Source organism: Fukomys damarensis, unplaced genomic scaffold, assembly GCF_012274545.1.
Source record: "Fukomys damarensis isolate Sample0158 unplaced genomic scaffold, DMR_v1.0_HiC HiC_scaffold_1, whole genome shotgun sequence".
NCBI classification, from domain to species: Eukaryota; Metazoa; Chordata; class Mammalia; order Rodentia; family Bathyergidae; genus Fukomys; species Fukomys damarensis.
Window position 1 is genome coordinate 70,470,272 of NW_022900913.1, and position 27,440 is coordinate 70,497,711.

General features: G+C 42.2%; 1 protein-coding gene across 3 annotated transcripts in view; it reads right to left on the reverse strand.

Annotated features, from left to right (window-relative positions):
* The window catches only part of Ercc6 (ERCC excision repair 6, chromatin remodeling factor), a 76,814-nt gene that overhangs the window by 43,229 nt on the left and 6,145 nt on the right, over positions 1-27,440 (reverse strand). For 2 of the 3 annotated variants that reach the window (XM_010622510.3, XM_010622509.3), the window contains exons 3-6: positions 26,452-26,572; positions 24,206-24,317; positions 17,216-17,948; positions 3,917-4,030 (exon numbers count right to left, since the gene is read on the reverse strand). In XM_010622510.3, the coding sequence (XP_010620812.1) occupies positions 3,917-4,030; positions 17,216-17,948; positions 24,206-24,317; positions 26,452-26,572 (1,080 nt within the window). The remainder of the gene's footprint in view (positions 1-3,916; positions 4,031-17,215; positions 17,949-24,205; positions 24,318-26,451; positions 26,573-27,440) is intronic. The other variant, XM_010622511.3, reaches the window with a different exon arrangement.

Here is a 27,440-nt window from a genome sequence, read left to right on the forward strand (position 1 = left end):
CACTTTGGAGAAAAGGACTAGAAATCAAAACACTGAAAAGCCTACTATGGATATAAGAGCATTTAATTTGGGAAGGGCAAGTCCCATAAATATGTGGAATGTAATCAGGAGTAACGGCTACCACTTAAGAAGTCCACTGATAGGAGGCACTGCACCAGGGGGTTTGAACACAGCCTCCCAACCAACCTGCAGAGGCAGTGATCAGCACATTTTACAGCTAGAGAACACAGGCTCACATCATTAAATAGCTCACCCCAGGTCACAGTGCTAGCAAAACTGAACAGACTGGAGCTGAAATCCAGACTGTTTGATTCCACAGTGATTCTTCTCTGGAAAAAAACCTAGGCCAGGAATTGTCACTGGGGTAATTTGCTCCTACAGGACATCTGGCAACATCCAAGGACAGTTTTGTTACAACTGGGCAACATTAGTGGGATCCAGACTGCAGAGGGCAGCTCTGCTGTCAGAACTCTACAATGGGGCCGGGGATTTAGCTCAGCCGTTCGGTGGCCTGCCTTGCAAGCGCAAGGACCCAAGTTCAATCCCCAGTACCAAAAAAAAAAGAACTCTACAATGAAGTGGACAGTCCCCACAGCAACAAATTATGTGGCCCCAAGTCTCAATTTTGCCAAGGCTTTAGAAAAACTCCGATCTGGGATAGAAGCTAGTGTGTGATCTGGTTACCCTGAAATCATCTCAACTTCTGAAAAAGACATATTCCAAAATGCTTACCCAAAACTGATGTGCACTCAGTTTCTGAATCACTGCAATGGACCTACAGAAGAACTATGGAAGAGCTCTTCAGGGACCAGAACCTCCTCTGAAGGCCCTCACTTCTACCACCACACTGCACTGCACTACCTCCACCCAATACAGCTAATACCTCTCTGTTTGGAGCCCAAATTTAATTATGGTGGAAAGAATTTGGAAAGAGGCAATTAAGAAACTGTGAAAGGAACTGTAACCAGTATGGTTTCCAAGGAGACTGGGATACTGGGAGCTAGGACACAGGACTCTATGTGACTGTGGCAAAGCAGTATAGTGTACTGAATGTTACAACATCTCCAAGCCTAACCTGCAATGGCACACGATTTGTTTACAAGATTAGCAGCACTAAAGAAATGACCTAAGAAACAGACCAACTAGACAACCCTGTAAATTGTGTTGGCCCATGGAAATCTGTAACAGCGGGGTGCAGGGTGGCTGGTTCTCCCCCCACAGCACCACCATGCCACCCCCAGCACAGGGAGGACCTCAGGCTACGTGTGAAGGAAATTCACCCCCACACACTAAAGCCTACCCATCCACCTTGGTCAGTAGGGACACAAGGGTCTGGACTCTGGCTCCAACAGCACTACTAATTGGCTTTGGTTTTATTGCTTTACCTTCCTTAAAAATAAACACTGAAAAACAATCACACAGTTGAAATGAAAACAGGCTGGAGAATCTGCTTTTTGAAACCTATAAAATTTACTTAAGAAAAAGTTAAAGATTCTTCCGAACTATTGTACAGCTATAAGGAAATTACTCCACTACTCTCATGGGACTGGAGAAGCAGCACAAAGTAACCACAGTAATTGTATTTTGGCACTGTCACATGCACTGCATGTAAGCTTGGTTGAAAGGAAGGTCAAAAGACTGAAATTTTTCATGTGATTGCTAAATTATACAGATGAATGCATTTACTGGGCAAACTTTCAAAACAGAAATTTAGAAGTTAAACATTATCTCATAAAAAATAGCATTTGAATGGATAACTGTACCTCTGACTCCACTGTGTACAACTCTATGCCCTGTTAATTCAATTCCAGAGAGTATACTGAATACAGTAAAAATATATCTACAGTTTAAAAGTTAATTGGCCTGATTAAAGCATAATTGTTAAAGAAAAAGAGAGACATCCTATTAATCTTTCTATACAAAAGTTTCATAACATTTATAAAATATTTAAAATCCTATTTTTGTAAACAACATACTTTTCAAGTGTAAGGCTAATTAGAAACATGAACATGTATTTATGTTAACTACATCAGAGCAACTACACACACTGCTACTCTGATGTATACATATATATTTTATATATATTATACTACTCTATATTATATTAACTTGTTATATTATATATATATTTATGTTATATATTTTATACACATATATATTTGGGGGGGTACCAGGGATTGAACTCAGGACCTTGCACTTCAAGGCAGGTGGAGGAACCACTGAGCTAAATCCCCAGACCAAAGTAATAGTATATTAACACCAACTCCAATGACCTCTTAGCAAGCAAAGTTTGGTTCTATTAATTCTGAAATTTCTTTGCCAGAAATTTGAATATTTATTCAAAAGTGCACATTCAATCTAACTCCTGAGGATATCTGCCAAATCACTACACATGCAGAAGTATCCTGACTTTGTCAAATCAATTAAATCTACAATTTCAGTATTCCTTCTTTTTGCTAGTACAAGACTGATACTGTTTGCCCTGGTCTGTAATGGGCAATTACTTTAGAGAAAATAGAAAGAGTTGCCAATAAATGTTGTCTTTATTTACCTTTCCACAGTTAATTTTCATTTGGGAGAAGCAATAAACAAAGCAACTACCTCTCTAGGCTATGAAGTGATTTATCTGCAGAAATTATTAGAGATTTAGATTTTACCTTCTACACAGTTCATCCTTTGTCCAGTTAGGGTCACCCAACCTAGGTGATTTACATCTCTAGGGTTCAGCTTTGCTATGTGTTTAGGAGGATAAAATAACTACTCTTTACCTTCCCCATTCCTCCCAGGAGATACAGAAATTAAAACTATGATATAGGGCTGGGAGTACAGCTCAAAGGTGGAGTGCTTGCCTAGCATGCATGAGGTCTTACTTCCATACCCAGCAACACAAAACAAAAACTGTGTGTGTATATTTTATATATGTACATAAGTCCTTGAACAGGAAATATAAAGAGCGTGCTATTTTTAAGTGGACATCATTCAAAAGTTTATGTATGGCTAACATCTAAATCCATAAAGGAAATTAAACTTAAATCATATCACAAAAGAAGTCTGCATCCTGTTCTCAACTGTCAATGAATTGCTGATATGAAAGAGACAGAAAGAAGCTATGTAATGGTTTAACTTACTACATACATCTAAGAAGCCTCCCAAAAGCATCTTGTTAAGCAAATCCCAGGAGTGAGAAGACTGGAAATGTTCCTCAGTATTTACATTAATTACTGAACACTCTCCTGGCCAATACAGACGGAGACTGTGTCTACCAGGCAAGTATCCAGTCACCCGCAGCCCTCAGCACTTTACATACTTAAGTCAGCTGCAAATAGCAATGTGATCCTCAAGGTGTTGCCTATGTCCTCTCTTCTGACATTAGAATGACATCTATATAAAATGTTTAGATCCATGTTTGGTCAGCTCAAAAGTATGCCCAGAAGTACAATATAAGGCATGCAGAAAAAAATCTCAACAATTTTGTATTTCCACTTAGAGACACAAAACAAAAAAGAAAACCTTCTTGAGGTTTGATTTTGATATACAACTCTTGATATTGATTTTAATATATAACTATTAATCTGACGTAAGAAATTAGAGGTCTGGTCCCTTAAAATTACTACAAACAACAACAACAAAATTTAATGGAGATGCTTTTAAAAGCATTGCTTCTAGTCTGCTGAGACAGGTCCATACAGATTCACTGCCTTACAAACATACCCAATGCTCACTTTGGTCAATTTATTATCATCTAATTTTAATGAACAGCATGTGGCTAAAATTTCATTTGACAGTGCCTCTACTTGCAATAAATTGTTGCAAGTACCTTAATGGCCCATAGGTAACTACCATGTAATTCCTAAAATATTAATTTGTACACAATCACTCAATGACAAACTTAAAGGACAGAACATATGGTACATACTTAAAGAGCTTTTTGAACAGAAAACCTGGTACTTTAAAACCTTCATCAAATTCCGCATCACTCTCCTCTGAGTCGTCTTCAAGCTTCAGGTGTTTCTCAAGTTTTTTCCACCTCCTGCAGTGAAAATAAAAATTTTATTTCCATTATTTTGGTCACAAGACAGCTTAAAATACCTTTACATCATGCACTGGGGAAAACAAGCAAATTAGAATAGGCTTTCAGGTCTCTACCATCACCACACAAAACACTAAGATTCACAGGAGAAAAAAGCATTTTCTTTTCCTGCCTTCTCAAGTTAATTCTTTTTTTTTTGTTGTTGTTGTTTGTTTTTGGTACTGGGGATTGAACTCAGGTCCTTGCGCTTACAAGGCAGGCCACCAAACCGCTGAGCTAAATCCCCAGCCCTCAAGTTAATTCTTGTCTCAGTTATTAGGGCTGCTCTAGAAATATTCCTGAAAGGTCTCACTTTATCATCAACATCTTGCTCCTCTTCCAGCATACCCTGAGGGAAAATTTCTGTGTGAGTTTCTGAGGTAGCCTGAACTTAGCTCCAAAAAAGAGCCAGAAAAATTTCAATATAACTACCGTATCTCCAAAATGGAATACAGCACATCAATAAGCATTTTACTCATTATCATCACTTCTGTGCTAAAGATAGGATAGTCATTAGCTTAAAAACAGTATCTTGGACATGAGGCAAATTTCTGATCAAACTCGCTATATCAGGTTCCCTTTACTAAGTGCTTAATTGAGGTGGAGACACCAACAATAAGAACTGATAATTATACCACTCAAAAAATGTGTTCATGGGCCAGGGATCTAGCTCACTGGTGCTGTGCCTGCCCGGCAAGCACAAGATCCTGAGTTTGATCCCTGGTAACAGCCTCTGATTCTATCCACTTTCAAAATCAAGGAATGTCTTTTTCAGCACACATGCAACTGATGCTCTGGATGTCACAAAACAGTGGCAATGGAATAAAGCAATCATACAGATAAATGCTTCAACTGAAAGGCTCACAGAATGGGAAGAGAGCAGCAACTTACACAAGAAAGTGTTCACCTGTCACTAACTGACCATGCAAGAATACTACAGAATGTCTGAGGAAGGCAAGAGAGAAATAAGAACAAGCCTGCAAACTCTGCCCATCAAAGGTATAGTACATTCTCCTGGACCCATCACAAAGCCAGCACCCAGGCCAAATAGTACAGTGAGAAGCAAGCCCATCCCAGGAGCTGCTGGTGGCCCTTCCTCCAATAAAACTTCAACTGTTCAAAGTCACAAAGGGAGGGCTTGCTGGGGTCTGCTTGTGATCAATAAGAAATGCCTAGTTGGTGATCTCAAACTGCTCTACAGGGTGGTAAGAGAGGTTACAACAAAGATCAGTAAGGCACTGTTGGTGATTTCCAGAGAACAGCACATGCAAGAGGCTGTATGCAGCCAAGTCTAGGAAAATAGGTGTTATAGAACCATGAGGTTCAACTTGTGATACTCTTTGTATCTTAGTTACCTTACTCTTCTTGCTGAGACAAAATACCCAAAGCCCAAATTAAAGGCAAAAGTGTTTATTTAGCTCATAGTTTATAGGCTTCAGTCCAGAACTGACTGGCTCCAAGGCAGGGTGGTACATGGCAGGGGGGAGCAGTTCATGGCAGCAAAATACACAAAGGCAACAAGGGGTGACCACAGCTTTCTATCCTATTTTACCCAGACTACTTAGGGCAGGTAGTACTCACACCCTTAATCCAGTGCCCTTGAGCCTAGCACTGCACCATGAATCAATCACACACTCTAGAGTCAGTCGCCTCAGAAAAGCCCCACCCTCAAGTGCATGAGGCTTTGGAGGGACATCTAGACATAAGCCGTAATATATAAAACTTAGTCCTTTCTGTGCATTTTTTTTTTTTTTTTTTTTTTTTTTTTAGTACTGGGGATTGAACCTCGGGCCCTTGCACTTGTGAGGCAGGCACGGGAACCACTGAGCTAAATCCCTGGCTCTCTGTGCTTAACTTCTAAAGACAATCTTTTATTAGTATCTTTCTTCCTTTGAAAAAAAAAAATCCCCATGCAATTATTGAAACAAAGTTTCTCTAGGAGGCTATAATAGTCTTTGCTGGTCTTCAAAATTTCCCATTATTTGCAAATTTAGTTAGGGGAATGGTATATTGTAGCGGTTATAAACAGGGACCGATTCTGTCCCCTCACCCTGACACCCCAGAAATCTGACCACACCTAGAGATATTCTTGGTTGTTGAGAGGGAGCAGTTACCTCCTACAGGGACACTGCTAACAACCTACAACCCACAGGGCAGACCATCCCCAGAAGAAAGTTACCTGAGCTCGTGAGCCAACAGTGTCCAAACTGGTATTCACAGGTATCCCTTACCAGCAGAACTGAGACACCGAAAGATACATATAATTTTCTTGATGCTCTTGTCTTGCTATTTACTCCCTAACATTTAGCAGTCAAGCTGTTTCTGATAAGATATATTTAATAAACAAACCCTATCACAACTCAGCATCTAATATTTGCTTAACAAAGGACATGTATGTGTAGCAAATTTGTGGACAGTGTGAAACTCAAAAGATCACAAAAGCTGTAATGACCACTTAAAAAGACTTCATTCTGCAAACTCTCAACGACTTCATGGGAAGAGAAATAAAAACATCAGAAGATACTGGCTTTAGAAGTTTGACACAGGAAGACCATTAAATATTTTCCATACCCGAGTATTACATATTAAAACTTCACTGAAAGATGATAGCTGTTTTCTTAGACACAGCCAGGAAATCTTTGTGGCTGTTAAATTTCCCACCACATCATTCTACATCAACAAGGTTTCACCTTCTCATCCTGCCATGCTCTCTCCCTCTTAAAATATACGGCATCGTGTCACCACAGAACTCAGCACCTAAGAAACCACAGAAGCCACCACAGAAATGACTGCATCCCAGTGCCTTCCGCTTCATAAAGAAAGATGAAAAGCACTGAACATTTATTCTGTTTGGCCAAAGGATGAGTAAAGGTGGTGGGGAAAATCATTACAGCCTACAAGCACCTGTATCATTGTGAAGACAAATCGCCCCAGAAGAGTAATATACACATATTAAAGTCAGAAAATAACAGGGATATAAAGCTGCATGCGTATGTGCCTCAGGCGGAGATTCTGTATGCACTGCAGCATTTCCTTATGTGCCTTAGAGTTGACCACCTGGAGGGCCCACTGAACCAGTGCGGCAAGACGCTGCCAACAAGGTGGGCTCAATTCTTGCCACACTGGGGTGGGTTCACACAGGAGGGCTGAAATCACCTGAAAAAGAGAGAAATGTGGGGAAGAGCCTGCCCCCTGCAGGGCTGCCCAGAATCCTGCAGGTGCCCTCTTCAGTGTGATAACCAGGTTGTCCTGCACGCCGGCAGGCCCCACTAGCAAATGGGACTGCTGTGCTGTGAGCACTCAGAAGCACCGCCTGAGCACAAAAGTTTGGCTGGGACCAAATCCTGCTATCATTTATTAAGGCTTTAACCCTTAGCACGGAACTTAGCCTTGTTAGTGTCTAGGTTTCCTCCACTGGGCACCAATTTCACTGGGTTTGAGAGAGGAGTGGATGAGGCGTCACAATGAGGCAAGCACTCAGCATGGAGCCCAGAATGTAAGAGTGCTTATTGAGTTAGGATAAGATCATATATCATCACATACACGTACTGGAGTTTTCCTAGTGAGCCTGCAAAAGCCACTATCACAAGTTCACTTAGAGAAGGAAATGGGTGATATACAGTTTAACATGGCCTCCATGTGACAACACAAAGCACCTCACATTTAACGGACCTCCCAGAATTCATTAATTTGAATGAACACTATTCAACCATTGAATAAACTAGCATCGTTTTAATTCAGATCTGGGTCTAAGTGAGCTGAAATCTTAAAAATCAAGAATGGAGCTAGGAGTGGTGATGCCAGTAATCCTAGCACTCTGGGAGGCTGAGGCAGAAGGAACACAAATTCAAGCCCAGCCTGAGCAAGCTGGCAACACAGAGACCCCGTCTCAAACTAAATACAAAAAAGGCTGAATGGCCACACCAAAAAACACATTATATTGACTGTAAAATACATACGCACGTATCAGTTAAGTGAGAAAAGTTGGTAAGTGCAGTAAACTGTCCGCTATTTACCTTTTCAGAAAAGGAATTAACTTTTTCCTGTTCTCTATCCTCTCATTTTAAACCCTCCACATATGTAAGAGTCACAGCTGCAGCCACATAAAACCAAGTGGGCCTGGTGTTCTCTGGCAGGGTTTCCCCTTCTCAAACAACTGCCATGTTCAGCCTGCTGTCGCCTCCACTGGCAGTACTCAGAAGGAAAGCCAGCGATAACCATAAACGCACAACTGCAATCATAGCACGCACAAGAAGTACTCCCCAGTCTCCCCACATGCGTTCAGGAGTAAGACCCTGGTCCAGGCTGCCAGGCCCTTGGCTGCTGCAGTAAAATCTGTCAGAAGCCACTTGGGCCTGGTGTGACCAGCTGACCTGCTCCAGGACCAGGGACCCTACGAGGATGCCTAATCACTGCAGCCCTAAGATGACACCTAGGAGCCAGTCACTACCATTCAATAAATGCATGTAGTTTAAGACAGAGAGCCAGAGAAGCACTGCTCGAATGTGGTCATTGGGTCACTGAGAAATGGTTCCAGGGACTTCCGGTTGTCCCTTGTGGGGCCTGACTCCTGCCCATTGTCTACAGCTCTGCTGCGTTTTGCTCAGCCCCACACCTAGCTCTAGCCACTGGGGAAACCTGGTTGAGGCCAGCAACAAAGAACGACCCATAGCAACTGCAACCTTGGAACAATTCTTAGCTTAGAATCTTATAGCCAAAACACAAAGGAGGACAGGGAAACTCGTTATGTTGAACAAACAAACAAAATAATTAAAATTGTTTACGCTATTTTGAAGCCAAGGCTCTGCATTTCAGATTCACTTAGTAACAAGACCAGTTTCTGCATCCCAGCTGGAAGGGAGAATCCAGAGCTCCGAGTTTGGTTCCAAGCTACCCCAGAACCAGTGGGAAGGCTGGCAGAAGGCCGGACTGCTTGAGAAAGAATTCTTACGATGGGAACAGGAGTTCAACCCTGAACTATATTGACATCACCGAGGGGGGAATAATGTTTCTGATGTTCCCATCTTCATTTCTCCCTTTTCTCTGTATTTCTAACAGTCACAGCTGCAAGCGAATAAAATGAAGCAAGTGTGCCAGTCACTGGAGAGTCTGCCACCTCCCGTGGCCCCTGTCAGACTCCGGTGGCTGCTACTAGAGCAGAACCCAGCAATAAACACAGATCTGAGACACTGCTGAGCAGGCGGAGCTGCACGACAGGCCTTTCCCTGGGCGGGGCCAGACTTCAGAGAACAGCTCACCACTGCTGCATTTTTCTCCACCACAAAATGAGCCAAATAATGGATTTTCATGAAAGGCAAATGAGACAATATGATTATTTAGCAAGCTATGTATGCTCTCCTGTAATTATTGACAGACTGCATAACCTTTGTAAATACATAAAATCATGATATTTTAGATCACTGCAGGCTAAATGTGAATAAAAAATAACAAATGTCACATTGCATCCTGTGGCAGGGAGTACTGAAATCTGGCCCCCTGCACCGAAGACCATTGTGGGCCACATGCCCTGCTACACATCCAGGAGTTCAAGGAGTCTGGGAACCAGGCCACACAAGCAGATGACACAAGAGGAGCCTGAGAGAAGGACCCAGCTCACTTGGCACAGAACTGCAAAGACCCAGCGTGTAACCATGCCTACCACCCCGCCCTAGAGCAGGCTGAGGTTTCAACGTCCCCTGACAGAGGTCTACTGCCCTCTAGTGTACAAAGGAGAAAAATAATTCCATTTCCTGGAACAATTACTACTGATACAGTGATTACCTTCATATAAATATTTTATCCTCAAGTCTTAATACTAAAAGAATGAAAGGACAAAAAGCATAGCTTCAATAAAACTGTTTGTAACACTTAATAGTTTAGCCATGCGAGCCAATGTCAATTATTAGACTGTCTTTTACATGCAAAAGAGATGACCAACTTTTCATTTTTATCAACATTTGTAAGCTCTTCTTCATAGTTACTGCACAGTCTCTTTCCAAGCACCTACTGGCATACTGGATTCTGTCCTAATGTCTCGGCGAGTGGTGTGTGCAAACAAGAGAAGAAAACAGCCAGGCATGGTGGCACACATCTGTGGTTCCAGCACTCGGGATTACTTGCAGGAGGATCACCGTAAGTTTAAGGCCAGCCTGAGCTACATAGTGAGACTGTCTCAAAAACAAACAAAAAATAACCAAAGGAAAACAAAAAAGAGAGGAGCACATAGTCACAGAGCACTACTATATTATCTTTTGTGGCCCCAGTATCCTTGAGAGAGCACTGTGGCAAAGCCCGTTTCCCAGACTTGGGGGCCCATGGCGCTCACAGCCCTGGATGAGACCCGCATGCAAACTCTATGCCGGTGACTCTCACCTCCTATGACATGCTGTCTCCCAGAGGAAAAGCTCACCAGCTCTGGACACATGTTGCTTTGAGATTACATATACATGCATACCCATATGTATTTTTTAATTTAGTGTCAGAAAACAAATACTAAATAATTACGACTGACAGTTACCAATGTTCACTGTGCCGGGCACTGATTTAGGTATCTCACATTTACTGATTCATTTAATTCTTACCATCCAGTGAGGACAATATTACTGTTACCCCACTTCAGAGACAGTGTCATTATGTAGTCCAGACTGGCCTCTATTATTCTCTTTTGTACAGTTAAAGAAAGGCAGTTTGGGGGAAATAAAGGAGCCTGCCCAAGATTACTAACAAGTCAGCAGTGAAGACTCCAGCCCAGATCACTGGATCCTAGGATCTCTCCTCGTCCCTTAAAAAGTATTTCCCAGCCAAAAAGTTAATAATGACCTCTTAGCCACTGCAACTGTGCAAGAGCAAATGGAATTCTAAACCTTCAATTCAAATTTTATCTTTAAAAAAAGTCAGTGTTGACTGGGTGTGGTGGCACATGCCTGTAATCCCAGCACTCAGGAGGCTGAGGCAGGAGGATCACTGTGAGTTCGAGACCAGCCTGGGCTACATAGTGAGTTCCAGTTCAGTCTCAACTATACAGTGAGACCCTGTCTCAAAAAACAAACAAACAAACAAACAAAAAGTCAGTGTTAAGGTTTAAAGGCACAGAAAACTGGCTTCACTGCTGTACAATAACATGATTCCTTCCCCAACTCAACACTATGCCAGGGAAGTAAAACCCCTCCCAAGCTTTTACAAGTAACAGGAAAATCAGGTTAACTGTTATTTGGAGTACAGATGGTCTGGACTGAACCATCACATGAGATACATTTAATAACAAACCAGGTACACAACTGCCTTTGCCAACCCACAAAAGGGGCAAGCTGTATCTACTACTGAGAACATCAACTATGAGTAGCCTGGGATTAGTTGGTCCAATGAAAACGCCCCTCCAAAACTTCAAGAAAGTCAATACCAAAGTGCTTGAAATTCAAAACTGTCCTTACTGCTGTCTTTACACTGTTGTTATGTTACAAAGGCCACCAAGCCTGGCACTGTTTAAACCTGCACTGATTGCAAGGGGAAGGCTACACATCATACAGTTAAATCATTCTTAACACAGAGTGAAATTTCAATCTCAGAATCATTCTCTACTTATTGCAATCTCCATGAAAGAAATTCTACAACAGCAGCACAATGAGTACAATTTGATTTTTAAAAATATATTCAGGCACCAAGCTGGGTATTTAATATAGTTTGCATTTTTGTATTGCAATAGGTTTTCTATTTCAGACAGCTAAGAATCCCTTACTGATTAGTCTAATTTGCTAAATTGAGATACTCAGTGTTTTACTTTTCTTATCTGCTTTTTTATGGTCTATCTGGGTAGACTTAATTGGTACATCTGAGCAGATGAAGTACCCTCAGTTAGGAGCCAGATCTCACAGAGAAAATTAAGACTGATGCAGACAATTATGCCAGAGCCCAGGACAAAAGGTGTGGGTAGCGCAGGAAGCAGAGTTAGTCTTCATTTATGTCTCCACTTTGTCATTTTAACAAAAAAGCCAATGTGCTCTCTAAGAAAACAAACATAATGAGTAACTTTTTCTTTTCTATTTAATATACAGATTCCTAGAAAAAGAGTAAGAAAATCAAAATGAACGTTGGCTTATTTCTGGAGAAAGAAATGAACTCCTACAAATAGATGACAAGAACAATCTTCAAATCATTGTTTCAGGTTTCTGGATAAAATCTAAATGAAACTTTTACTACATTCTAATTTTCAGAGACAAGTTATTTGGGCTTTTTTACAAAAAGTTACAAGCAAACCAAAATTGAGTTTTGCTTAAGTGTGGCCTAAAACTGGTGAATGCAACATGGAACAATTCCCAGAGCGAGCAGGCTCTTGGCACAGAAGAGTAAAAAACTCCACACATATATACAGGGTGAGATGGCAAACGAGGCTGGGAGTGCAAGTTTCACCGTGGCTCAGCCAGGAATAGGCCTAGGGTTCCCCAAAGCAGCTGGCAGGTGACCCCGCTGGCCCCTCCCACTGCTTCTGCTTCCTGGGCTCTTCAGTGGACTGTGTGGATAAAAGCTCCTCACTCCTGGGGCTATGATGAAGCCCACTAACCCATCAAGGTGAAGGCCACTGCTGTAAGCATTCAAGTGTGTTAGCCATGGCTACACTTTCCCTGCACACACCTCACTCTCCTCTCGCCCTGGCTGTCTTCCACGCGCACAAGTCTCTCGTCAACATTTATGTTACCTGGCCAGACCCCTCTCCGCATATGCAGGTGTTGACAGCTGCCCCTCTCGGAACCCAGTATGCGAAAGACCAAACTTCCAAACCAGGACTCAGCTCACAGTAGCCTTGGAGCCAGGTACTCACAGGAAGGACAGGGAGGAATATTATCTTCCCAGATAATTAAGCCATGGAGACTATCAGAGGGCATTCCATAGAATTTCCACAAAAATGGGAATCCTCAGAGTCGCTTTTCAATTCAAAGCTAATTCATGTAAAACAGAGTTTAAAAAGGGCCACAAGAAAACACTTTACAAAGAGACAAGTTACAGCAACTCTCATCGTACACACTCAGCTTACACCAAACTGTGAGGCCAATTCTGTTCCCACGCAGGCTGCTCTCTCAGGTCTGCCAGACTCCTGGCCAGCTCTCCCTCTCCAGCTCAGACTCTAGCTTAGGTTTCTGGCTTGGTTTTAGCGCCCCAGAGGCTCAGGCAGCCAAGCGGCAGTTCTGAGCACCACCTTGTGGTCGCACTTAGATACTGCACCTTGGCAATCCTTTCGACCCCTGCAGCTTGTGCTGGACAAGAGTCTCTGGGGATAGAGAACACTAACCTCAACTCAGAATCAGAGGCGCTGGGCCACAGCCAGATGGTACCCAGCTCCTCCGGACTCTGGCCTGCAGCCTCCAGACCCTGCAGCCCTGACCACTGCTGGGTCCAGGCTCTTGCATGCCCGAGATGCAGAAGCATGAGAACCAGAGGATCTATCCATTTAGCAGAGTTTAGTGCAGTGTTGGCTGATTGCACTGACCCTAGGCTTCCCTCGAGGCCCTCTCCCACACTGTGCAGAGCACAAGAAGGATTTCAGAGAAACCAACACAAAACCAAAAAGGAAAAAGTATATAAAATCAATTTATGGCAGGGGTGTAGCTTAGCAGTAGAGCACTTGCCAAGCACGTACAGAGCCCTGAGTTCAAATCCCAGAATCACACACACACACACACACACACACACACACCAAAAAACTCAACTCACAGACATCTGATAGTTCCCAAGCCAGAAATTTTCTCAGAATCCTGTCCTCAGCCCCAGGCTGGGCCCCCAAGCCAGCACCTCCAGAGGTAGGGCTCTTGGTGACTCTGCAGAATCAGTGTCTGGACTGAGACTTCTGCTTCCATCTGTGCTCCTTGCTAAGAAGCAGGGGTAGTTATCTGAGCAGCTTAACAGCTGACAGGCAGAAACAGACGTAACAGCTTCCAGGAATGGGCTACAGTAAACGATAAATGCCAACTCAAGTCCCACCAGCAAGGAGACCTGCCCCAAGCAGTGCTGACCCTGTGGGGAGAGGCCTGAGTCTGTGACACTTCTGCTTTAGTGTGTCAAAGCTGGCATCAGCTGGTACAAGTGTGCTGTGCTCCCTCCTTGACCCCCACACTCAGGACAGACATCATGCAGGGATGTGGCACGCTCTCCCAGTCAACACAAACAGGGATCCAGCCTCCCCTGGCCAGACGATGGGCGCACACAGGCCAGGGCAGGCACACACCCATCTCCATCCTCAAGTGGACAGCCCCCTGCAGGTCACAGCCACCACACCACCTGGAGAAATGCTGCACCTCCTTTCCTCAATGATGAACCTGAAATTTGGGGGCAAATGTGAAAAGTTTTGAACCTGCACATCAAGGTCTACATCCACATATCTGAGTGAGCAACAGCTGAGGCCCTACACAAGGGAGTCTCCTCCAGCCCGTCCTGACCCCTCAGTCTGAATCTACTATTCCCTGTGCATGGGTTAGGTATTATCTGTGTACAAGGCCCCTAAAAATCCTGTACAGAACCCTCAAGGCCAGCCCTGGAATGAGAATGGACGTTCATGCAGTGGCATATAGAAGAAGTGTGGAAACTGACCTTCACGTCCAACAGAGCAGCCAGTCAATAACTAGAAATAACAAGATCTGGATGCAAGTCCCACTGTTGGGGAAAAGTCAGTGTTTTGGGCAGCTCTGGGCTGTCCTGCCTTCCTGCCTAGACCAGGCAAGCAACATGAGGTACTTACCAAGACATACCATTCAAATATTGAATTCACATTAGCTCTGCTGGTCTTATCTGGCTCCCGGAGATCTTGGGCCTAAGATTTCTAAATGGCAACATATTCTGAGAAAAATCCATAACCTGGTAGAAAGGAGTAGACCCTGCACACATCACCACAGGTAAGAATTCACAGAACATGGACGTACGAGCAGCTATTCATCAGGGCTAAGGGCCAACAGAAAGACCACAAGGGGGCACCACTAAGGACCAGCCACCAAGGCAGCTATATCCACTGCAAGAGAAAGTGCACAGGAGTTTAAAATATAGACACAACAGCCAAGACTGACCTGAGGTTTTGGGCTGACTCAGAGAAAGCAAGATCATGACTGCCACTTCCCAACTGCAGAAAAGGCCACGCTGTAGAAAAGACCTGACAGAAACTTCCTACCTAAAGCACCAGGTCAAACAGGTATCTGGCTAGGACAACTCAGCTGATGAAAGGCCTATAACGTCCAGTCTTAAATAAGAAAGGTGGTGAGCTGTCTAGCAGTTACCTACTCTAACTTCCAAGAGTTTCAAGAGAAAAGTAACTAACCTGCCATCACCAATATGTATTTGTTACATTTTATATAAGGTTCCCAGCCTGAATACATCCTCAATTCTAACCAGTAAGAAAAAAATGCATCTTCTGTATATAAACTATATGGCTTTACAGTGATCACTTGTCATCAAATAATTGCTAAGATAAGCAATTCTAAGTCCCTTTTCTTCACTCAAGGAAATGCCACTACTATTTCAATCATCTACAAAGATCAGCAACAGTTAACTTATAAAACGCCTGGAAGTTCTTAAATATTAATAAAATTCTCAATTCTGATCATTTTATTTTCTTTTAACATTCCCCAAACCAAAGAGTACCAAAGGAGATGTAATACAAACATTTCAATGTGGATATCTGTAGCTTAACAGCCTTAATAACTAGCTATAAAATTTTAAGAGCTATCGTATTTCAGTGACAATTAGAGTTATTGGTATTTCTGAAATGCATTTGAGATTTTACTGTAACTTTAGCAAAAAAATTGGCTTTATGATATGGCTTTGGAAATAATAAATTGTTTCACAATCTTAACATTATTAAGACAAACTTATTGCCATGAAATTAAGCTACACCTATATTTAAAATTCAATCAAAATAAATTGCTCTTGATCAAAATAGTTTTGTATTTTAAATATATTTAATATTGACCTGGTTTAATGAGAATATATATTGCTCCATTTCTAATCAATATGTGAAGATTAACACTTTTATTAATCTTCTATAGTAGTTAAGAAAAGGACCAACACCACTCATTGTCCAAGAGTATTGAGCAATATTTCTCTAATAATGTTACAGACACTAAGTGTGCACACTAACTGAAGTTGCAGAGGAAATGACAAATAGAAGCCACTCAGCTACACAGTACTGCATAAGAGCTATATTTAAGCCACGGGTCCTTCAATTATTTTTAAACAACACTGGTGCATCCGCTTTGGATCTGCATTTGGGTCAGGAGTGTTGTCAACAAGAAAAGAAAAACTACCAGTCAACCGTTACCCATGAAGGCCAGTGGAAAGCTACAAGAAATACAACATACTAGGTCTCCTCCCATTTAGAAATATTGCTGAGGACTAGAAAAAAGTCCATGTTAAATATTTTAAAAATACTGTGATCCCTTTCCCCTAGCTTCCTCAGGGCTCCTACAGCTAATGCATGTGTTGTGCTCAGCAACACTGTGGAGAGACTACAGTATGTGGCCTGCCATTCCTGGCTTGCAGAACACATGGCCACAGTGATTCTAACTTCACGTTACATACCTTCACTTCCCTGTCATCTCCCTTACATCACACCCTGACAGTCACAGGGGTCAACACCAAGGTCAGGCTATGACATAAACAACGACCTTGAAATGGAAGGCACACCATGTATACCAAGCATACTTCTGGCATGATGATGGTTACAATTCTGCAAAAGATAATTTTTTCAAGGCAAGAAAGGGAGGTTTAAGAAAGCAAGCTTGAACCCTGTGCAGTTACTATCTTGCTTCAAAAGGAAAACAAAAGCACAAAAATAACCCTGCAGGAGGCATGCATAAGACCACCTCTGCCCATCCTAACACTCACTGAAGGGTGACCACTCCAACCAAAGGCCACACAGCTCACGCTCTGGTCCTCTCCATGTTCCTGTCCCATCCTCTCCCAACCTCTTCTAAGATATGCTCTGATCTGAATAAAGACCCAGAAGTAGCTGCCTTTGGACCAGCCACAGAGAGGACTCGGACTGCTGGCTCTAGCAGGCCATGGCTGCAGAAGTCCCACTTGCCACTAAAGGGGCACAGCACTATCACAGCATCTAGAACCCTTACACAGTACTAAGTAAGCATCTACCTAACGCCAAGCAAGACTGACCTTAACCGCTGCTTATAATAATCTTCATCTCCATCGTCACAGCACCTCACTACTTTTCGACCCGTTCCTCCTCCACCTTCTGTGGCTTCTGCTTCTTCCCCAGAACTTGGGGAAAAATTGTCATCACTCTTCCACGGTGGGACTTTCTTCTGGCGTTTCTGGCCCCTGAGCACAGGCCTCAGCTCACAGTCTGCGACATCTCTGGACAGGTCAGCCCCTACCTCATCCCTGCCTCCCTCTTCCTCCCCCTCGGAGGGAAAGGATCCCAACTCCTCACCCTCCTCATCTCCCTTTGTCTGCAGCCTTGCCTCTGCCTCTAGGGGCCTCTTCCCCCTGGGCAGCCCCACTTTCCCCTGGAACTGCAGCGCCCTCTTCTGGAGCTTCCTGATGTGCTTCTTCAAACGCCAGTCTGTTTTGGAGAGAACTTTGCTTCTCTGCTTTGGTTTTTTTTCTTTCGATTGTGCACTTGACTCAGACTTGACCGAGGGTGGAGCTTTTCTGGATGCTCTTTTATTAGCAGCTTGCTTCTTCCTTTCAAAAGACAGTTTTGCTTGATCTGCCAAATACTTCTCAAAGCCTGATGCCTCATTGAGCATTAGTTTTCTAGGCTTTTTCTCTGTTTTCTGAGGGACACGGGTACCAAATGGTGTCATCTGGCCAGTGCGGATGAGCTCCTCCCAGGCGGTCTCCTGGGCAGGCATGAGCATGCTGCCAAGGCAGGACGGGCCCGGCTCTGAAACAGAATGGAAATGAGGAGCAGCGTGAAACTTCCCATGTACATCAGAAATGTTCATTTATTCAATCAACAGGAGGCAACAACTACCAAGAGCTTATAAATTTAGTACACTAAAGCTTAGAGTAAAATTTATGACAGGATTTATCATGTCATATTTAATATATTCCTGTTCAAAAAATGATTTCTCAGGAACCTTTCTCCAAAAGATCACTCTGTATAAATTGGGTACATTCACATCACCACAAAACACTAATCAGCCATAACCAAAAACAAACAGCTCTCATCTGGGACAGCATAGATGGAACTGAAGATCATCATGTTAAGCGAAATAAGCACTCACGGAAAGACAAGCATGATTTCACTCAGCTGTGGAATCTCACAGAAGTTGAGAGCAGCCTGGTAGTTACGTTGGCCTGAGGAGAAGGCGTGGGAGGGAAAGATGGGGGCTGCCCACCTATGGGCACTATGCAAAGTCATAGACAGGGCAGGAAGTCAGGTGTGCCATCACACAGGAGGGTGATACAGTAACAACAACATATTCTGAAAAGCCAGAAGGAAGGAGTTTGAATGTTTTCACCACAGAGAAATAAATGTTTCGGGCGACAGATACTTCCAGGTTGATTTAAAGATTACACAATATATACATGTATCAAAATATTACAGTACTCATAAGTATACAGAAATGTTTATGATTATGTAGTAAAGTAAATTCTAATTCAAATAAAAATATCTCATCAGAAATATACTCTGTACACCCAAAGATAGGCTTATTAGTATATATATTAGTTATAGATATATTTAGCTACGTTTCCTTATCAGCCAAGGAAGAGGCCAAGCAGCAACCTCCCAAGTTCCCGTGTAACTGTTAATATACCAACATTCAGATGGACCTCAAGAGACAATAAAACTGAAAGTGGGTAGCTACGGGAACAGCACGTACCTCAACAGGAAAAGAAAAATGTTAGCTTTGCACTGCTCAACACAACAGTTACCTGTCACCTGTGGCTATTTAAATTTAGATTAGCTAAAATCTGAGCTCCACAACTGCACTCATCATAGTGCAAGTGCTCAAAAAATACAAAATTGACGGCTACTACCCAGATAACAGAGAACACTCCCCTCACTGCCAAACGTCTGCCAGACAAGGACTGACTAGAAGTGGTGAAGTAAAACGTGAAAGTATTCTACAAGTGTAACGTCACCCAGAAATCACTCCTGTCATTAGAGGAAACTGCTCTCCAGCTAAACAGGAAGGAATCTGTATTCTAAAATCTATGGATCTTGCAAGCCAATGGTACCACAGCCAGTTTTTCATTAAACTTGCCCTAAAATATGGAACAGAGGACGCACAAATTTTAAGCTCAATAAATACTCAGAAAAAAAAAATATATATATATATAGTCATACACCAGCATCCAGATCAAGTAACAGGAATCACTAGAAAGTCCAGAGGCAATGCTGGCCAAGTCGAACCTGGCTCTGAACCTGCTGCATAGATCCTGTCTGCTCCATGTCTGCCTGCTTTCTGTCAGCATTAATCTGAGCAATGCACACTGATCTGCTGAGTGAAACTGCAGGTGGTTAACTCTGTTATATGACCACAGTGTAATTCTGCCATTTCCGCTGTTAATACACATCTGGGTATTTTCCAGGTTTGGCTATGAACACTGCTGCTATGTAGTTTGTAATAGCTAAAACTTGGAAATAGCCCAGTTGCCCATCAACAGGAGATTGGATAAAGAATGGAGTACTACTCAGCCATAAAGAATGAGAAGCTAGAGTCATTTATAGGACAATGGATGCATATATTGAGGCCATACTCTTAAGTGAAATAAATAGGACACATGTGTAAATACCAAATAGTTTCTCTGGTGTGAAAAACTAAAAATGTAGATAAAGTTCAAATTGTATAACTGATAATGTAAAATTGGAAGAAAAGGGCTAAAGGAGTAGGGGAGTGGGAAGGGTAGGGGAAAGGAAAGAGGGGAAAAGAAAAACATGAGAAAAGGAAAAAATGGAAACAAAGTATTTGTAAAAAGGGAAGGGAGTACGGGGTGAAGGGAGGGCAGGGGTATGAGGAAAAAATAAGAACCAAAACACATCATGTACAGGTACAAGATACCAATGATAAATGTAACTGTACTGTATACCTAAAAAGTACCAGTAAACTTAAAGAAGATAAATAAATAAAATAATGCTGCTATGAATCCTTGGTACACATCCTTGGTGATAAATGTATACAATTCTCTGGGGTTGTTAAGCTTTAGCAGATACTGCCAAAGAGATCTGCAATGTGGTACTGTGTTAAGTTCCACGTACAGACTTAGTTCCAACTGTTCACTCCCTTGCATTTTACTCTGGCTGCTCCAGTAGGTTCCGGCGGGGCCACACTGCAGCCATAATTTGCATTTCCCTGATAACTAATGAGACAAAGTGCCTTTCATAGACTTGTTAATCTTCTGTGTAGAAAATGTTCCAGTCCTTGACCCATTTTTCTCTGCCTACCTTTAAAAAAAGGCTTAGTTCTTTAAACCTTCTAGTCTAAGGTCCAATTTCTACATGTTCTGCAAGTCCTTCTCCACTCTGCAGCTTACATTTCCACTCTCTAAATACTATCTCTAGACAAACAGAAGTCTTAGTTTTTATACAGTATACATAACAAATTTTTTCCTTTACAGAGAGATTTTTGTATTCTGTTTAAGTATCTGCCTACCCCAAAATCTTAAAAATATTTTCTCTATGTTATATTCTAAATGCTTTACTTTACCATTAACATTCAGATCTATAGTGTGCTTAGAATTTACTTGTATTTCTGTGCATGGTGCAATGGGTTTCACTGTGTTTTCATGTGAATTAACCCAGTGTCACCAGGTTTTTTTTCACAGCACTGCCAGCCATTTCTTTCACAGGTCAGATAGGCATGCATGGGTGGGCCAGCTGGCCAGGCCTCTATTCTGTCCCACTGGTCAGCCTGTGTACTCTTGTGCTAATAACACTGTTGTACGTACTGCAGCTTTATGACAAATCTTGACATTTGTTCCTCTTCAAGGTCACCTTGGTTATTCTTGGCCCAATGAAGCTTTGTACAAATTTTAAAATCGGCATGTTAATGATCTCTACCCTCAGCCTAAACTTCCTTCTTCATGTCCTTTGCCTTTAAAAAACAAAATCTGGGGCCAGAGATGTAGCTCAGTGGTCCCTTGCCTGCCTGGCAAGTGTAAGTTCTGAGTTTGACTCCCAGTACCAGAAAATAAAGAAATAAGAAACAAAAATCTGAAATTTATATTGGGATTTCACTGAAACTGCAGCTGGTTAGGAGAATGATATTATACTGCATCTTCCAATCCATGACCACAGTACACCTCTCAATTTACTTAAGGATTCATAAATTTTCAATGATACTGTTTTTAATATAGGAAACACTGTCAAAAACTGTAATTTTGCTAAATTTATTCATTCCTAGGGTTTCTTTGATTTTTGTTTCTCTGTATGGGGGATTGAACTCAGAACATGCTAGGCAAGCACGCTACCACTGAATTATATTCCTTCCCTTTTTAAATTTTGAAACAGGGTCTTACCAAGTTGTCCATGATGGCCTTGAAATTATAATCCCCCTGCCTCAGCCTCCCAATTAGCTAGGATTACAGGCATGTGCCACCATGACTAGCTTAGGTATTTGATTTAATCTGTAGCTAACATCTTTATTAAATTTTCCCCCCGGTGAACAAAAGTGACTTCTATATACTAGCCATGTATTCAGTGATACTGCTAAATTCAGGTGGTAATTCTAATAGCTTACTTGTTGCTTCTTTTAAAATATCTACATAAAGGATCGTGTATTACACAAATAATGGTGGCTTTCTTTCTTTCTCATCCTTATGCTGTGTGTGTCTTTTCTTCCATTCCTACACTATCTAGTACAATGTAGAACAGGAAAAGTGAGAGTGAACAGTCCCATCTCCCTTCCCAATTTCCTTTCGTCAGTAACTGGCCCTCATCCACCTACTTCCCAAAGAAGACTGTCAAGCAGTCTCAACCATTACCCTATGAAATGGATCACCCTTTGGAGAGGAAAGAAAGGAAATCTCTAGGCCACACATAGGCAGCAGGTGGGGCTACTGCATTACAGTATCCCCCCTGCACAGGTTCAGACAGACTTACAAGCTAAAGAAGGCAGCCAAGGCCCACACCTGGTTATGCAGAGCCAGCCCAGGGTGGGGCTCACAGGCACTCTGCTCCTCTGCCCCTACAGACAGGGTAAAAGAGAGAGCTCACTGAGAGAGGACACTCAAACGTTGCCTGGTGCCCTGCTGTAGAATGTAGCAATCAGGGGCTCAAATCACAGAGCTACAGATTTATACAATATCAGAATGTATATGGCTGCAAAAGCCAGGGAAATAAAAGAGATTATTCAAGTAGCAGAAGCAAAACAAGAAAGGGACTCAACAAGAAATCCTCAGAAACATCACATTTTAAGGTAATGCCAGAAAAGCAGCCAAAAATAACAATACAGGCAGTCAGAGTGTATAAAGGAAACCAGGAAAGAGGTTCTAGCAGGCACAGGAAGCATCAGCAACTGTGGACAACTGAAGGAAGTAAAGGTGGATAGGATTCTCGGATTCAAGAAGGTCTCTATCAATGCTAGACAAAGTCTTATCAAAGCAGCAACAGGAAGTGAGAAACAGTAGGTTTTAAGATAGCTAAACAGGAACAAATGCCCTTTGCCAAGGAGAGTACAGCACCCCACAGCAGACAGCCCTGGTCATAGTATTACAGATAGGTAACTTAGAGATCATGTAGGCAATTGGACAAGGCCAGCCCAGGAGGAGCCAACATGGAGGACAGTCAAGGAGTCAACATGGAGGACATCAAGACACATTCACTGAAAGCCAGAATTGTAAAAGGAGGGAAACTACTACACCCTTGTGCTTCCCATGGGGATAAATAGCAGTGATTGATATTTTAAATAGGTATCAATCACCTGGGTGGGGGACCAAGGTCTTAATCCAGCCTTTCCAGGAAATATCCCTGACTCCCACCCTTAATGAAAATCCTTATACGTTTGCTACATGACTTGCTCCTCCATTTCATCCCCCATTTAAGCAATATTACCTGGTGATGATACTTGTAATATTATTGGTTGGTCATGGTTTTGCCCCACTTCATGCCCATCTTGTAACTTTCCATTAGATTTTATAGCTTTGTCCCATTTCGTTCCTGCTTCACCATATGGCTTTGCTGTATAAAACATCTTTGAGAAGTGGAGTGGGTGGGCAACCCACTTTCCATCATTCCCCCTTCTGTTTTAAGACAGAAGCTTTCTTTCTCTCAATAAATTTTTCCTACTCTTAACCTAGAATTCATTCTTCGATTTCAGAGAACATGAACTTGCGTTTCAGATATCTAACAAATTTGGGAGTTACATCTCTTCCCCCTATATCAATAGAACTAATAAATCTTGTAAGACTGAATTTCAGAAGCACATCTAATACTTTTCTGTATGACCTGCAGTTATGCTCTTCATAATAATTCTCTTGTCTGAGCAATTAACCCTCTGGAGCTGGAAGAAAGTACTTGCTTAGAAAGCTTAAACAAATGATCTATTTTTCAAGCACTACATGACCACTAACCAACAATTTCTAAACACACAAACACACGTGCATACATATACACACATACACACACACACCTGAAAAAGACATTTAATTCCAGAGCTTATGCATTTTCCTAAAAGGTTTTCCCAAAGACAACCATCCAAAGCAGAAATGTGAAACTGCTCTAACCACAGTAGTTTCACCTGAAGGACTTTACTAGACAACTGAATGGACACTAGGAAAGCCTGCCAAATGCTCCTTAAAGAGACACAAGAGCAGCTCTGAAGATGCTGATTGATAATGCTGAGCATCCAAAATGTAATTCAATTGAGACGTTAGTTGTCTTTATCAATTTAGCAATAGAAGAGTGCTTAAGATTTCCAATTTATTAAATGTTAAACAAAATGTGCATAGCAGCCTCCAGCGAACAGAGTTAAAAATTTACTTTCATTCTCTAAAAACTCCATGTGACTCAAGAGGTTTCATCCTGCAGGGGATAAAATTTCCTAAGTCCATTCTGACACTAAAGCAAAGAAATGTTTTGTTTGTTTTGTGTTGTTTTCCCAAAGCCCAGGCAAAGATTAAAGAACACCCTTCATTGACCCCACAAAACCAGCACCACCTCATGAACCTGGGGAAGCTGCTGCTGGGTACCCTCACCTGCATCCTCCTCCTCCAGGCCACCATGCTCCAGCTCCACTCTCACCTCTGCTCCAACAAGGACAGCCTGGAGGCGCTTCTGCTTTGCAGTGATCTTCTTCAGCTGCTGTTCCTTGAGTGGTGAATACCAGATAAAGAACACAGCAAGGCAGGGATTTATTGTTAAATACAAAAAGACATCTCTATGAAAATTTAAAACTGTGATCATGAATAATGTGAAAATGAAACAGAAACCCCATACAACTCCTACTTTCCTGCAGCAAGTCCCTCCTCACAGCATGGCACTAGCTCTCCACGTGCCTGAGCTCATGGCACACATACTAACCACAGAAGGACTGTCCTACTCAGTCCCCCATGACACACTGGACAGACAGAACTTCTTGTGTTTCTGACCTCACCAGCCAATGGACTATGGAGGGCAGCAGGCCATAGGGATAAGAAACACAAACACAGATGTTAGTTAAGAGTCACTCCCCTCTGATAGCCCACAATATTTATGGTGTCCTTTACAGCATTCTGTCTAGTCACAAAACTTTCAAATACATGGCATTCTGCCATGCCTCATTACACCACCCACCTGAGATGAGTTTCTCTTTTTGGGGGCGCGGGTGTAACTGAGGATTGAACTCAGGTCCTTGCACTTGCAAAGAAGGCGGCAAAACCACTGAGCTAAATCCCTGGCCTCAGATGTGTTTCTATCTTGTCTCCCTTAAAACCATCAGAACTCAGCTTACCAATTAACTGGGCCTGGGATACTTGGCTCCTCTTCACAGGGAAAAGAAGATCTCAACTCTATCAGAGGTAAAGTGCTTGCCTCACAGGTATTGGATTCCCAGCACCACACACACAAAAAAATATTTCAACTCCAAATATGACTGCAGAGCAAGGCGAAGTCTTAAAACATAAATAGTACCTGCCAATGACCTGCAGTGTGTTTTGTTTTGTTTTTTATCAGTGTCTCAGCAAAATCCTACCTTCTCTCTGAACAGTCTATCTCTAAACATTGAGGAGCTACTGAGAATGGCGGCGCACGTCTGTAATCCCAGAACTCGGGAGGCTGAGGCAGGAGGATCACTGTGAGTTCGAGACCAGCCTGGCCTACACAGAGTTCCAGTTCAGTCTCAACTACATAGTGAAACCCTGTCTCAATCAATCAATCAATCAATCAATCAATCAATCAATCAATAAATAAATAAATAAATAAATAAATAAATAAAAACATTGAGGAGCTTCTAAAGATAAGTTTCATTAAGTTAAAGAAGGAGCACCGGGCTGGGGATTTAGCTCAGTGGTTCGGTGGCCTGCCTTGCAAGTTCAATCCCTGGTACCAAAAAAATTAAACAAAACAAAAAAAAAAAAGTTAAAGAAGGACCTTAAGAGGCCAAGTTTGGTCCTTTCCATACTGGAAACCCCATCCCACCAGAAGCCAAAGGTCAAAGGTTTCTGTCTATCTGTTTAATTCACATACTCCCAAAAGAGGCCAAATGTCCCCTTTCTGGTTTGGGGGACCCTGTGTACTCTGGGCTACTGCTAGCTCTAACCTCTGGACTGCTGTTCTCAAAGTAAGACAGAGAGGGGGTGAAGATAATCGATGGTGGTAGAAGGAAAAGGAGGGCCACACGAAGGGAGCCTGTACACACTCACACATGTGGAACTCAGCAACACAAAAGCTCTACCAGAACCAAAATGATCAAAACCAGTCATTCCTATCTACTGTAGGGTACTTCCACGAAGGGGTACATAAGCCCTAAAAAAAGTTTCAAACCTCATAAAAATATCGCCTTAACATCTTTAATATCCCTGAGTGCTGCCCCAGTGTGGCTGGGTGCTGACTAAGATCCAAGCAGGGATGAAGGGCCAGCCTCTCAGAAGAGAAAGCGGAGGTGTGTGAGGGGAAAGGTTACGTCAACTAGAAACAGTGGAGCCAATCTGCACAAGAGCTAAGCAGGAAAACAAAGTTCACCAAAAATGCAACTGAGTGAGAGCCCAACAGGCCCAGCAGGAGTTGAGTAGGATGATAACAGGAAGACTGTGTGGCAGGTCCAGGAGTGAAGAGGTCAAAGAGCCACACGGGAGCCTCTTGCACAGGGATCAGGGATGCAAGCACGCATGTATGTGTGCACTGAGCCAGTCCTATGCACTGCATGTGTAGGTTTTAAAAAACACTGTGTACAGAGGGTGCAACAGGGAAATTGCTGACAAATTATAAATATATAAAAGCAAGTCAATGGGTGATTTGGAATCACCTTATTATACTTCTGTCGTTTTACAGAATCCAGTTTCCTGTTGATGTCTCTGTTGGTAGCAGCTTGAGGGCTAAGTTGTTCAATAATTTTATTGATTTGCCGCAGAGATGTTGTACATGACCTGAAAAACAAAATAAATTGTCTATTTTCCACAATAGTAACATTTTTATAGTATAATCTAAAGAGAAAAATACTAAAAACATGCCTCTTACTTCTTTGAACTAAAAAATGAAAAAAACTAAATGAGAATACCTACGAATAGGTTAGAAGTGTAAGGTGATTATTAACATTTTTCTTCTCCGGCTAACTTAAATCAGTTCATTCCCATTTGTAAACAGATTCACTCCTTCTGTAAGGAATTCTGAGGGGCAGGGGTTGAGAAGTCATGGCAACCCTAATGCCTCAGCATCCCAACTCCTAGGACAGGCTTGTTCCACCACACCTTGCCCACCACATCATCCAAGTATTTTTTAAGTGTCTACTTTATTCAAAACACTGCACTATGTACAATAAATTGTCTTTTTATAAGAGGAAATGTATACATGGGTTTTTAAAACCTATTATGGAAGACTTTCAGAGTTTGAAAAAGTTCCAGAAGCACTTAAACATTTTCTTATATAAACCATACATCCATGACAGTACTTTTCTTTCACACAACCAGAAGATTCATTTACTATAGCATTAAACTTTGTGGTGTAAAGGGAAAGAAAATCAACTTAAAATAAATTACTCCTAAAGCAAACACCACAGAGTTAATAGTTCACAATTTCAGTCTTCTGGACACTTCTATAATTTGTTCTTTCTATCGATTTTAGATTTCAGGATAAACAATGCAAGTTATTGGCCATTTAAGGCACCAAATGTTACCGTCACATAGGGTCACCCTGCCTGAGCCTCTGTCACCACTGTAGAAGTGGACATATTCCAAGATCAAAGAAAAAGATGGCAAAGTAAAACCCTCTCTCAAAGAAAGCCAAAAAAAAAAAAAA